This window comes from Solea senegalensis, linkage group LG14 (assembly GCF_019176455.1).
Source record: "Solea senegalensis isolate Sse05_10M linkage group LG14, IFAPA_SoseM_1, whole genome shotgun sequence".
Classification (NCBI taxonomy): domain Eukaryota; kingdom Metazoa; phylum Chordata; class Actinopteri; order Pleuronectiformes; family Soleidae; genus Solea; species Solea senegalensis.
Window position 1 is genome coordinate 22,141,212 of NC_058034.1, and position 11,989 is coordinate 22,153,200.

The window sequence follows — 11,989 nt, forward strand, 5'->3', positions numbered from 1 at the left end:
GTCGATCGTTTCAGTTTAGTGTGGACAGATATTAGCCCGGTGTTGGACGTGAACTCCACTCACAGCTGACAGCTGCTCCCAACGCATCGTAACGTTGACTAAAAACATAGAAAACCAGTGGAATAGAACACCAAAACATCCATGTATCCAAACACAGAGGAGACGGTTAGATTAACGAGAAACAAAGGTTTCATGAATCCAACATGAAGCCGCTTACATCTGAATCAAGTTCAGGTGTCCAGCCTCTCTGTCCTGTGTGGTTCTGTGAGTGAGGGTCAAAGATGGCCGTCATCATGGTCTCACGATCACAATCCAACAGCATCGGCATCAGAAAGTGCTTCTCATCTTCTACACTAACGACGCGAAACGTCACGTTTTGTCCTCGGTGAATCAAAACTTGGGCGAGGATTTGAGACTCAAAAGACGGATCTTTGGCGGATTATTATTATTATTATTATTATTATTATTGTTTTACTGAGGTGCTCACATTCTGGTCTTAGGTCAGATTTGTCTGTCTTCCGTCTCTTTCCTGCCGCCATGCTCTCAAGTGTCCTCAACTCCTTCACGAAGCTCCGGTGTTGAGGTCCTGCATGTCTTTATGTCTGTGTCTCTGTGCCTAATCCCGTCCTCCCGTCCTCCCGTCCACTCCAGCACCCTGCGCACAAACTCTGGTCCTCTTCCTGTCAGTGGTGCAACCCTGGTGTAGACTTGTTTAAATGGGGTGAGCCCGGTGTGACCGTCTCGCCTCGCCGCAGGTGCCAGCTGCCCTTATGCTTCAAGCACACGCACTTAAAGCACTTTAGCTGTGCCGTTACTCGTCAGTGCATGCAGTTAAAGACAATTGGACCTATCTGAATCTGAGGTCATGTGAGATGAAACAGTGTGATACTGTAAGAAAACAATAATAACCCGAGAGGGGGAGAGAGAGAGAGAGGGGAGTAGAAGCTACACCAGGACTTCTGACAGCAAACTTTGTAAAAACATCCCTCAGAAAGTTTCCATTCAATGCAACTATTTTCTTTTTGTTGTTGTTGTTGTTGTTTTTGTTTCTTTTGACAAAAAAAAGAAGAAGAAGAAAAAAAAAGAATTGCTTGTATGATCGTATGCCAACAAATCTCCACAAGGTGGACACAGCACCAAATATGCATTCACACGAGTGGTAGGGGGCCGGAGGGAGGAGGCGTGGTCCTCCCCCGAGGAGCTTCCTGCCCCACGCTCTCCCACATCCTGTGTAAAGACTTGAAAAGCGGAGGGAGAGAGAGCGAGAGAGCGAGAGAGAGAGAGAGCCGACACAGAATGCTTGCCCAGTAGCTTGGTAGCATGAAATCGGCCGTACGCTTCCTTCAATAGACAACAGCAACTTTACACCCAGACTGTTGGTGCTACATCCCATCTATTCAAAGACTTGATGTACGGGGAGGAACATACATACAAATATGTTTAAGCTATTCCCTCCCTGATATTTCTAAGTGTGTCTTCATATATATACATATATATATGTGTATACTATTATGATGATGATGATGATGATGATGATGATTTGTCGTGTTTTTTCCTGGCCAGCTCCACGTCTCTGATGAGACATCATGTACAGTACTTAAAAATAAAAAAATATTTATCTAAGAAAGAATTATAAGCTGATCCGAAACTAGTTTTTTTTTTCTTATGAACAATTTAGTGACTTTTCACCGATTGCACAGCAAAGTCTATTATTATTATTATTATTATTATTATTATTGTTATTATTATTATTATTATGATTCAGTGTATTTTATTATTTTTTTGGGAATATAATCACTAATGAATGTTATATTTTTTTAAATTAACCTTCTGTTGTTTTGTTTTTCTCTCGTTCTGTCACTCTGTGCTCGGCAGGCGACCCCCTTTTTTTTTAATGTTGGGTATTTAAAAGAAAACAACGCACGCCGCTTCACACCTGGCGTTAGAACGAGTTTCCTGTGACCAGAGAGCGCGTCACCACCTGGTATTTAAATTAGGGCTGAAACAATGAATCGATCATTAATCGATGACTAAATGAATCGGTTTTGGAATCAAAACAAGTTTACTGATTTTTCTGGTTTCTTTGCTCCATAAAATAAAGAAATCATTTAAACATTGATTAACTTTTTATGAACCAAACGATGACAATAATCGACAGATCAATCGTTAGTCGCTAATTGACAAGCGTCTCCAGCGTCCACATCAAGATCCGATTGCTATCCGATCACGGATCTTCTTCTCTCGTTGCTCGTCGTTATTGTTCGGACTCGTCTTTGGTTTGTGACGCAGGGGAAGAAGTCGTCTACGACAAACGGAAAAAACGACCAAAGCAGAGGAGACTTTGCAGTTTTGTCGCGGCGCGATCCGATTGTGATCCGATTGTGATCCGATCACAGCAGTTTAATGCCAGGTGTGAAAGGCGGGGCCTCAGTTCACGGCTGCTCCAGGTCAGTGAACGTCTCACCCCCCAAAAACAGCTCTGTGTGAAATCGGCTTTTCATCCACACCGAAATGGAAAAGTGTGTCTGGAGTTTGTACACACCGTGTATTTCTGTGGCAGCGGTACAGCGCCACACACAGGTCTGGCATAGACACTGCAGCATCTGCAGACGTCATTGTTGTTGTTTTAAAGGCAACGATAACAGAGAGACCGCTCTGTGTCTGTTCCTCTCCACGCACACCCAGCCATCCCGCCTCAGAGTCAGCGTCACTCTCCTGTTGTCACTTTTTATTTTATTACTCTTTTGGTCGTATTAAGAAGCTAAATGTGTTTTTCATTTCTCTTTGTTCCTCCTTCAGAGAGGTATTTTTAACTCACGATACTTCACTCGAAATCACACAGAGGATGGAAATGACTTTGATTCTGAATATAATTTGTATTTAATGTCTTTTTTTTTTTTTAAATAAAAATAATAATAAAAAGAAAAAACAGTGAACACATCCCAGGATGCCGTGTCTGAGGTTTTGTTTTCTCGACTCTTCAGTTGAACTCCAATCAGGCTCCCCTCAGTCTCGCAATGTGTCAACGGTGGGGACAAAGTGCAGGTTCAATATGTGAAGAATAAAAATAAATGTGGTGGTGCCAGGCAGGCGGGCAGCGGTGAATTCCTGTGCCCGACCCAAAGGCAAACAGAGAGCGGGTCAAAAGGCAGCGCGGGGCAGAACTGAGCCAAACTTAGACCAGGACGTCCACTTTGGGTCACCGTGATAACACTGCGCACAAACACGCTGCAAATAGAGAGGTGCGGTGCGGGGACTTTCACAATCGCGTCCCGATGGAAGTGTCACGATTCGAAACTGGTGGGGGTTTGTGCACAAAAATGAAACCGCGAGAGCACACAGCTGAGGTTAACGTTTTTATTAAATATATCACCTTTCTCTCTTCTTCTTCTTCTTTTACATCTCAAATTACAAAAAAAAAGTGTACGTATACACGTGTGAGTGAGCAGTTCATCACTTTGGCGCCGACTCACATTCAAACAAACAATAAAATCCTCTCTTTCCCGCCAAAACAGCAGCATGTGGATACAGAGCGGAGGGCGACGCGCTCTTTGTGGTCGCGTGTGTTCTTGGTCAGCGAGAAGAAGAACCACGACATGTAAAGTTAAACACAACCACGGCAAGACAACACACACACACACACACACACACAACAATCGGAGGTAGGTAAGAAATGTAGAAATACCCGTGTGAGATGCAGCGCTGGGAGGCACCTCCTGTCACGCTATCTGTAGTCCCATGGAATTATGGGAAATGTGTTCTGAGACTGTTTCCTGACTGAGTTTTGCATTCGTGGACAAAAGAGTGTGTGACATTGGAAATGTTCTAAAACAAAAAGGCGACAAAACAATGACAACAATATGAAAATGAGTCATAAAAACAACATTTAGAAAATTCTTCTAAATGACATTTGGTCACTCAGTGCTTTTTTTCTTCTCTTGTTTTGTTTCTTCGCTCAGTTTCACGCGAACCAAACGTCGACAACTCCTTTAAGGTTTAGAGCGAGCTCAAATCAGCAGTGGAGTTTTCCTCAGGGCCAAGATACATATGTACACTTTATACAGAAAAAAACAACCATAAAAAATATTATTATAATAATAATAACAACAACAACAACACATTTATATAAATATGCACCAAATAATTACAAACGATAACAAAAATGAAATGTAGTAGCATTGAAATAAATAAGGCTGAAGAGTATACGTGAATGCAACTTTAAAATCTCCTTTTTAGAAGAAACGTATACATATATATATATATATATATACATACATATATATTTGTTTATACATAGATATATATGTATATGTATGTACTTGTTCTCTTTGGGACGGGTGTTTGAAGAGAACGGGGACCCACAGTTCCCAAATGACAGTGTACCTGAATGAAACACCACCATGGACGAGATAAAAAATAAATAAACAACTATGAAAAAGGAAAAATCAGTGGCTTGTTTCTGCTCCTCTTCCTCCTCCTCCTCCTCCTCCTCCTCCTCCCTGCATCAGTGGTGGCCTCCTTCAAGGACACTCGGCGTCTGCGGGCAGGTCGGTCGACCCCAAAATCCTCTTGCCGTTCCAGGAGTTCACGCACCAGCATCGACCTCTCTGTCCGTCCAGAGACGACTCGCACTGCGGAGGTGAGAAAACAACACTTTCATTTTCACTCACACACACACACACGTGTACAGTCACGCTGAACACTGACTGACTGACGTCTCACTCACTCTAACACTAAACACACGCATTTACAAGCTGTGGTTGACATAATCTTGGCTCCACACAAACCTGACAATATTTCCACTCTTTTCTGTCTTTACTGTCATAAACATGGATCTAGGATTTAAAAAGTGGGGTTTTTTTTGTCTGTTTTTCACCTGTTGGTCAAGTAATGAGTGACTCTGTCAAACGGTGAGGACACGAACCTGTTTGGGTTTGTAGAGGCCGTGTTTGTCACAGTTTGGGAGGTAGAATCTGGTTAACTTGTCGCCCAGTTTCTGATGGGATTTGGCGATTTTCTCCAGCGCTCTCTGCAGCTCAATGTGACAAGGAGCCTGCACAAGGAAGGAAGGAAGGAAGGAAGGGGGGAAAGGAAAGGGTTAACATCCGCTCTGCAGCATACAAAATAATAACAACGTGGCTTTACTGTCAGCAAACAAGTGCTCTGACATCAAACTGCTTATAAAACTTGTAATGACAAGCATCTCTGTCACTGTCTTCTCCCCCTTTATGGATTTAAACAGCACACGAGCTCCCCCTTGCGGCGCACACTGGTGCCTCCCTCTCTCTCTCTCCCTCTCTCTCTCTCTCTCCATCCAAACTTTTTACAACATATTTTTGCGCACATGGATTTGGTCGCTGAGTGAGTGCTGAGTCCGTGTCTCACCTGCTCCACCAGCTTCTTGCGGATGCAGACGAGTTTGGCTTTCATGCTCTCCTGAGCGTCAGCAGCGGCTCTCGGGTCGTAGGGCTTCGTGTGGCCGGGGAGGTAGTGGTTGGAGCCGGGGTCAGAGACGACGGCAGCGTTGTCCATCTCGGCCTCTGGCTCTTCCTGATCTGGAGGACGGAAGCAAGGACAGTGTTGGATGACAGCTGAGGCAGAGGTGACTGAAGGTGACAGAAGACACCAGGCATGTGGAGGTGGTGGAACAGATGGAGAAATGCGGGCCTCACTCACCTTGCGTCTGGGGCTCGGGGCTCGGCTCGGGCTCGGTGCTCTCCGTGCACACGGCTTGTCCTCGGGTGAGGGAGTGCAGCGGCCGCGGGTCGCCGGGTCTCGGGGTGCACCTCAGTCCGGAGCCGCACGGCGCCGTGTACATCCCGCACAGCTCGCCGGTCTTCAGGGCGCAGGCGAGGCAGCATCCACAGCCGGGCTCCCGCATCACCTCGGCGCACCCGGGCGCCACCGCCGGACACTGGCTCAGCTTCTCCGGGGTGCACGGCGCGCATCGAATCGGCTCTGGCGCCACCACCGGGGAACCCAGCGTCCCTGTGGGCAGCACGGCGCACAGCACCGCCACTGCTGCCGCGGCACGCGCCAAACATAATCCGCCCAACATAGTGAGATGAATATAGAAATGTAGAAGATCAAAATCTGTGGAGCGGGGATTCAAGGAGAGGATGTTGGGAAAATCAAACGCCGGTTTCTCCCACGGGTCTCGCGCTGCTGTGTCCTCTCTTGGATTTTTGGGGAAATGTCTGAACTGTGGCTCGCGCGCAGCCGTATTTATAGCCGGCTCCTCAGTGAGAGTTTGACGCATGGACGTTATGAATGATTTCTGAAAAGAAGGTGTAATGAGAGCACGCGCTGTGATTGGCTGCGGTCACTCGGCTCATTTGAGTACAACGAGCGCGGTCGTGTTTGTTTTGGAACAGGCAGAGCTTTGCACGTATCGCCGGAAAATGACGACACCGGCGTTTGAAGTTGCAACCAAGGGACCCCCCCCCAACCACCCCCCAACCCCTCGTTTCTCACCCGGGTGCTACACCAAACACTTCCCTCGTCACACACACACACACACACGGTGCAGGTTGAGCTCATTTTCTCCTCTTTAATCAAACAAGCTCCTCCTCCTGTGTTTCTGTGATCTCGCAAACTTTCATTAATTGCCCCTCACACAGAACTTCTTAAACTATTTTTTAAATGTTTTAAAAAAAAATTAGGGGGGCAAACCACGCGGGCCCTGTGGGAGCCACGCATTGATGCATCGCGGAGGAATGATGAGTCCTGCACTTACAAACCGCTAAATGAGGGTTCGGGTGGTGAGTCAGTGGAATGAGATGTGCAGTGGAATGCACATGGACCCCCCCCCACCCCCCTCACTCTGTGTGTGTGTGTGTGTGTGTCTCCATCCCTCCGCGCGCACTGGAGCCGCGGCGCACGAGATGTCCCGCTGTAATTACCATTTTCCTGCGTGGGACAATAATAGCGCAGGCCTCTGAATGGGGGCTGCAGTGCTGACATGGCCGCAGACACGTTCCCTCTGTCTGTGGGGACTCTCAGGGTCCCACGTTTTCACGGCTCGCTGTTGCAAGGCCTTTTTGGCGTCCTGACGCCGCACACCACCATATCAACATGCACGTGACACTGTTCTCTCCATTTCATTAGGTTTTTTATTTTATTACATTAACTTTATTTGTTGATCTCTGTTTTCAGAACAAATAAAATGCACAAAGAGCTACTTTTTAGTCCGGTTTTTACTTTGCTTTAGTTTGAGTTCGAGGGACAGATTTACTCCAGGATGAGTTGGATGAATATGGGATGCTTTGTTTGTGGTGGAGGTGAAGATGAAGATGAAGATGATGCAATCATTCTGATTCCAACGAATGAATAGTGAAATGTTTTAATTCATTCAGAAAAACTGAAATAAAAAAGAAAATTCAGGCAAAAATTATCTAAAAAAAAGTCACATTCATTCTGAAACAAAAACAAATTTACAGGGAAAATGGTGTCATTCATTCAGAAAATCAGAGCTGATTAAGAAAATTCATGACAAAAATATCAGGATAAAACGCCAAAATACACATTTATAGTAAAATTATTAAAACATGTTATGAATTCAAGGAAAATTGTTTTGCTATCTCAAATAAATGCTTCCGTAGTCTCTCTCTCTTTTCCTTAATTGCCTCCTCATCGCTGGGTTATTGCGTCAGCTCCTCGCAATTGTTTATAGTCTTGCATCATCTGTCAAGTGGCGCAAACAGTGTCACTGTCACGCGCTGGCCGGAAGTGCAGCAGCAGCAGCAGCAGGAGGAGCAGGAGGAGCAGGAGCAGCAGCCTCAGGCTAAATAAAGCTCCTGGTGTCATTAGCCCCCAAACATCACCTCACTATGACGCGCTGACGTCTTCATACTCATGTCTAGGCAAATTCACCCCAATTACTCACCTCTGGTTGTGCAGGTTAACCAACTGAACAGTGGAAAAGTACCGGTCTGACCTGATATCACTTCATTGTCCTAGGGAGCGATGAGGAACAAGAAATCATTATTTTTGATGAAGAGCAACTGAAACGATGCACTCGCCACGAAAGAATATGGTGATGTTGCACGTCGAAGTAAAGGGCAGAACGTGCCAAACACAACTCACATCACAGTTTGAGTACTGTAGATGTGATGCATTACTCTTTGAGTACTGTAGATGTGATGCATTATTCTTTGAGTACTGTAGATGTGATGCATTACTCTTTGAGTACTGTAGATATGATGCATTACTCTTTGAGTACTGTAGATGTGATGCATTACTCTTTGAGTACTGTAGATGTGATGCATTACTCTTTGAGTACTGTAGATATGATGCTCTTTGAGTACTGTAGATGTGATGTACTGTAGATATGATGCATTACTCTTTTGAGTACTGTAGATGTGATGCATTACTCTTTGAGTACTGTAGATGTGATGCATTACTCTTTGAGTACTGTAGATGTGATGCATTATTCTTTGAGTACTGTAGATGTGATGCATTACTCTTTGAGTACTGTAGATATGATGCATTACTCTTTGAGTACTGTAGATGTGATGCATTACTCTTTGAGTACTGTAGATGTGATGCATTACTCTTTGAGTACTGTAGATGTGATGCATTACTCTTTGAGTACTGTAGATGTGATGCATTACTCTTTGTTGTTATACCACAGTTTTTGGATTTAAAATGGACATTTGGACATTTGGACAATCCACATTCTCCATGAAGGGGTTTGCCAAACTGAAGTCAATCAAATCAATCAGAAATAAAAGTGTGAGCAAAAAGCAGAGGTATATTCTGTTTATTTGAAGTTGTGTATTAGTAATGTAGTGTAGTTCTATCACACTTTATTGTGCTGATTATGTTTTATACGTAGCATTTGACAATTGATGTTGTGTGTAGTGTAGTTCTGTGTTTTAGTGCATGGTCAAACAACACATTAGAATTTAGAAGCATGCAATAACATACAATAACAGAAATATAAAATGGAATCAGTACAATAATGTAGAACAAATTGTGTGTTGATTGTTCACGAAAACACAACTTACAAGTCAAATAAACCTAATGTGTTTGTCTTCACCTTTGTTGTGAACACTTTCATGTGGGTCTTATAATAAATGTATATAGTAGAATAAATGACTGAGCTGTGTTTGGCACATGTTTCTACAAAGATTTACTGTTTACTTCCACTTCAACATCACCATATTTATATTCTTTCCATATATTCTTTCGTGGTGAGTGTGATATCAGGTCAGACTGGTACTTTTCCACTTCACAGTTGGTTAACATGCACACCCAGAGGTGAGTAATTGGGGGTGAATTTGCCTCGACAAAAACAATTATTGTCAAGTGAGAAATATAAAACATAATCAGTACAATAAAGTACAATAAAACTACACTTGATGCTGCACTAAAAACAACAACTAACAGTTATTATACTGTTCATGTAAAAGGCATGAAGTTGCTCCTCTACAGTAACGCAAACAGCCAGGACAGGAAACGCAAGAGCAGCCTTCATCACGCTTTAAGAACGCCTGGGACCCCCGAGAAACAGGGACGCCAGATCCTCAAGAGCGAAATGCCCCTGGACACTCATCGCTGACGACGCTCCGACAGTAAGTAAGGAACACACATATACTGATATTTACACATCTTAACAAGAGTTCCCAAGTATATCAGCATTTGTGTTTGATTTGCATATATGCACGGATGTGTATCTGCGAGCATGAGCATGCTTCTCTGGATGTGTCCCAATAAAGTGATTGAGAAATAAGTAGAGTACGTCATTGTAGCCACGGAGCTGTGAAATATATATATATACATATATATGTATATATATATATATATATATATATATATATATATATATATATATATATATATATATATATATATATATATATATATATAAATATACATATATAAATATATATATGTATATATATATAAATATACATATATGTATATATATACATATATAAATATACATATGTATATACATATATAAATATATATATGTGTATATATATATACATATATAAATATACATATGTATATACATATACATATATGTATATATATATATATATATATATATATATATATATATATATATATACATATATGTATATTTATATATTTTACAGCTCCGTGGCTACAATGACGTACTCTACTTATTTCTCAATATATAAATATATATTGAGAAATATATTGAGAAATAAGTATATATATGTATATATAAATATATATATATGTATATATATATATACATACATATATATGTATATATATATATATATACATACATATATATATATATATATATATGTACACATATATATATATGTATATACATACTGTGTATGTGATGTATTATTCTTGGATTGCTGTCATCACAGCGTAACAACAAACACGTTTACTTGAATCCAAACACAATATTTCCGGCCTTAATTTTGTCAGAGCAGCTGAAGAGTAAATGTGATGAAATGGTTCACGTGTATATTTATAAACACAGAGGTTATTTCTCACCTCTGCTCTCTGTAATAACGCATTATGATGAGGTTTTACATCTTATCTCCGGGGTACAAGGTTATGTGAAGTGTTTCCATCGCAAACACAGACAGCATACGATCGTGACCCAAATCCCCCCAAAAAAGCCTCCCGTGACCCTTCCGTGGGTCCCGACCCAGTCTTTGGTAATCACTGATTTAGATGCATTAAAGGGAAACAGGTGTGAGGAAGTGAGATAAATCCACACGTCATGAAAATTAGCAGCGTATTTTAGTCGATATCCTACTTTTTAAATGCTGCTAATATACAGTATGTCGTGAAGGCATTTTACCATGTCAGTCTTCTTAACTCCAATAGTTAAAGATGTGTTCACATCAAGGATTCAGTGTGAAAGTAAAATTGACAAGAGGATATGTTAAGAATATAGGCAACTCTTTTATTTTGGCATTACACATCATTACACATCATTACACATCACTACACATCATTACACATCATTACACATCACTACACATCATATATCAGGTGCAAAGTGAAGTTTAGTAAACTGCTCTTCCCACAGGAGCTGCTGCTGCTGCTGCTGCCTCGTCTGCCAAGTCTGTGTCACTGAGTTGTTTGCGAATGCAGGAGTTCAAACACTCACAAGTCACAAAACAACACACTGGAAGTAAGTGATCGAGGCAGCAGTGGATCAGGATCTCCTGTGAACTGTGGTCTTAAATCTCCACTTTTCTCCATGGACTTTGGTGTGGTTTTTTCACAGTCAGACTATTTTGTTAATGTCACGTAAACACGTTATACCAACTAAAATTGGACCAGTCTTAGTCAGACTAACATACCTGGATAATGTGGTTCATAGTCTGATTACTCCTGCATGCGTACGCTTAGTCGGACTGGAGCCGGACTTGTTGAGATCCAGCACCACCTGCGGAGGCGGAATCAGACGCACGTGGCCAATAAATAGATTTTGTACACTTGGACTCTGCAAGTTGTCCGATTACCCGTCTTAGTCGGACTACGGGCCTTTAGCCGGATTAAAGTGTGCGTGCAAATGCACTGACTGTCATCAGCAGTGAGTGTTTTTCCCCTTTGCTGCTCTTCTAAAAACCTGATAATATTACTATAAAATATTTTCCCACACATTTCAGATCCCGAGTACGATGTAAGGCAAAGGTCTGTGGGTTTGTAACGACCGCCGGTCGCCGAGAGGAACGGGGGTGTGTTCAGCTGGTGACGTGTGCTCATGTGAAGCTTGTACAGGATGTGCAGATGTTTGTTTTGCTCTCACTCTCACTGAACAGGAAGTCCCTTAATGCGCAACCAAACGACCCCATTTTAATCGTAAAAATGTTTTTGTTTTTTTTCACTGGGGCAAAGTTTCACAATCTTGAGTGCATTTCCGAGGTAAAGTCATGTTCAGTCAAAACACTCAAGTGCACAATCCACTGCACTTACTGCACCGCACTCACCACAAACTCATCACGACAGTTTACACGACATAATCGGTTTAGAGAGTCAG

At 42.4% G+C, this 11,989-nt stretch overlaps 1 protein-coding gene across 1 annotated transcript; it reads right to left on the reverse strand.

Moving 5' to 3' along the window:
* Positions 1-2,916: 2,916 nt before the first annotated feature.
* Positions 2,917-6,405, reverse strand: LOC122780780 (insulin-like growth factor-binding protein 1). Its single transcript, XM_044044051.1, has 4 exons — positions 5,677-6,405; positions 5,386-5,555; positions 4,925-5,053; positions 2,917-4,631 (listed from the first exon to the last, which is right to left on the reverse strand). The coding sequence occupies exons 1-4, from the start codon at positions 6,257-6,259 to the stop codon at positions 4,521-4,523; spliced, it is 993 nt and encodes a 330-aa protein (XP_043899986.1). The 5' UTR covers positions 6,260-6,405; the 3' UTR covers positions 2,917-4,520.
* Between the last annotated feature and the right edge of the window lie 5,584 nt (positions 6,406-11,989).

Bases quoted from the DNA above. Each gene is read 5' to 3' on its own strand.
- LOC122780780 (XM_044044051.1), bottom strand. From the start codon at position 6,259: ATGCGTCAAACTCTCACTGAGGAGCCGGCTATAAATACGGCTGCGCGC. The intron at 5,054-5,385 runs GTGAGACACGGA...TTCCTTGTGCAG, and splicing joins GCAAGAAGCTGGTGGAGCAG to GCTCCTTGTCACATTGAGCT. The intron at 4,632-4,924 runs GTTCGTGTCCTC...TCACCTCCGCAG, and splicing joins GCCTCTACAAACCCAAACAG to TGCGAGTCGTCTCTGGACGG.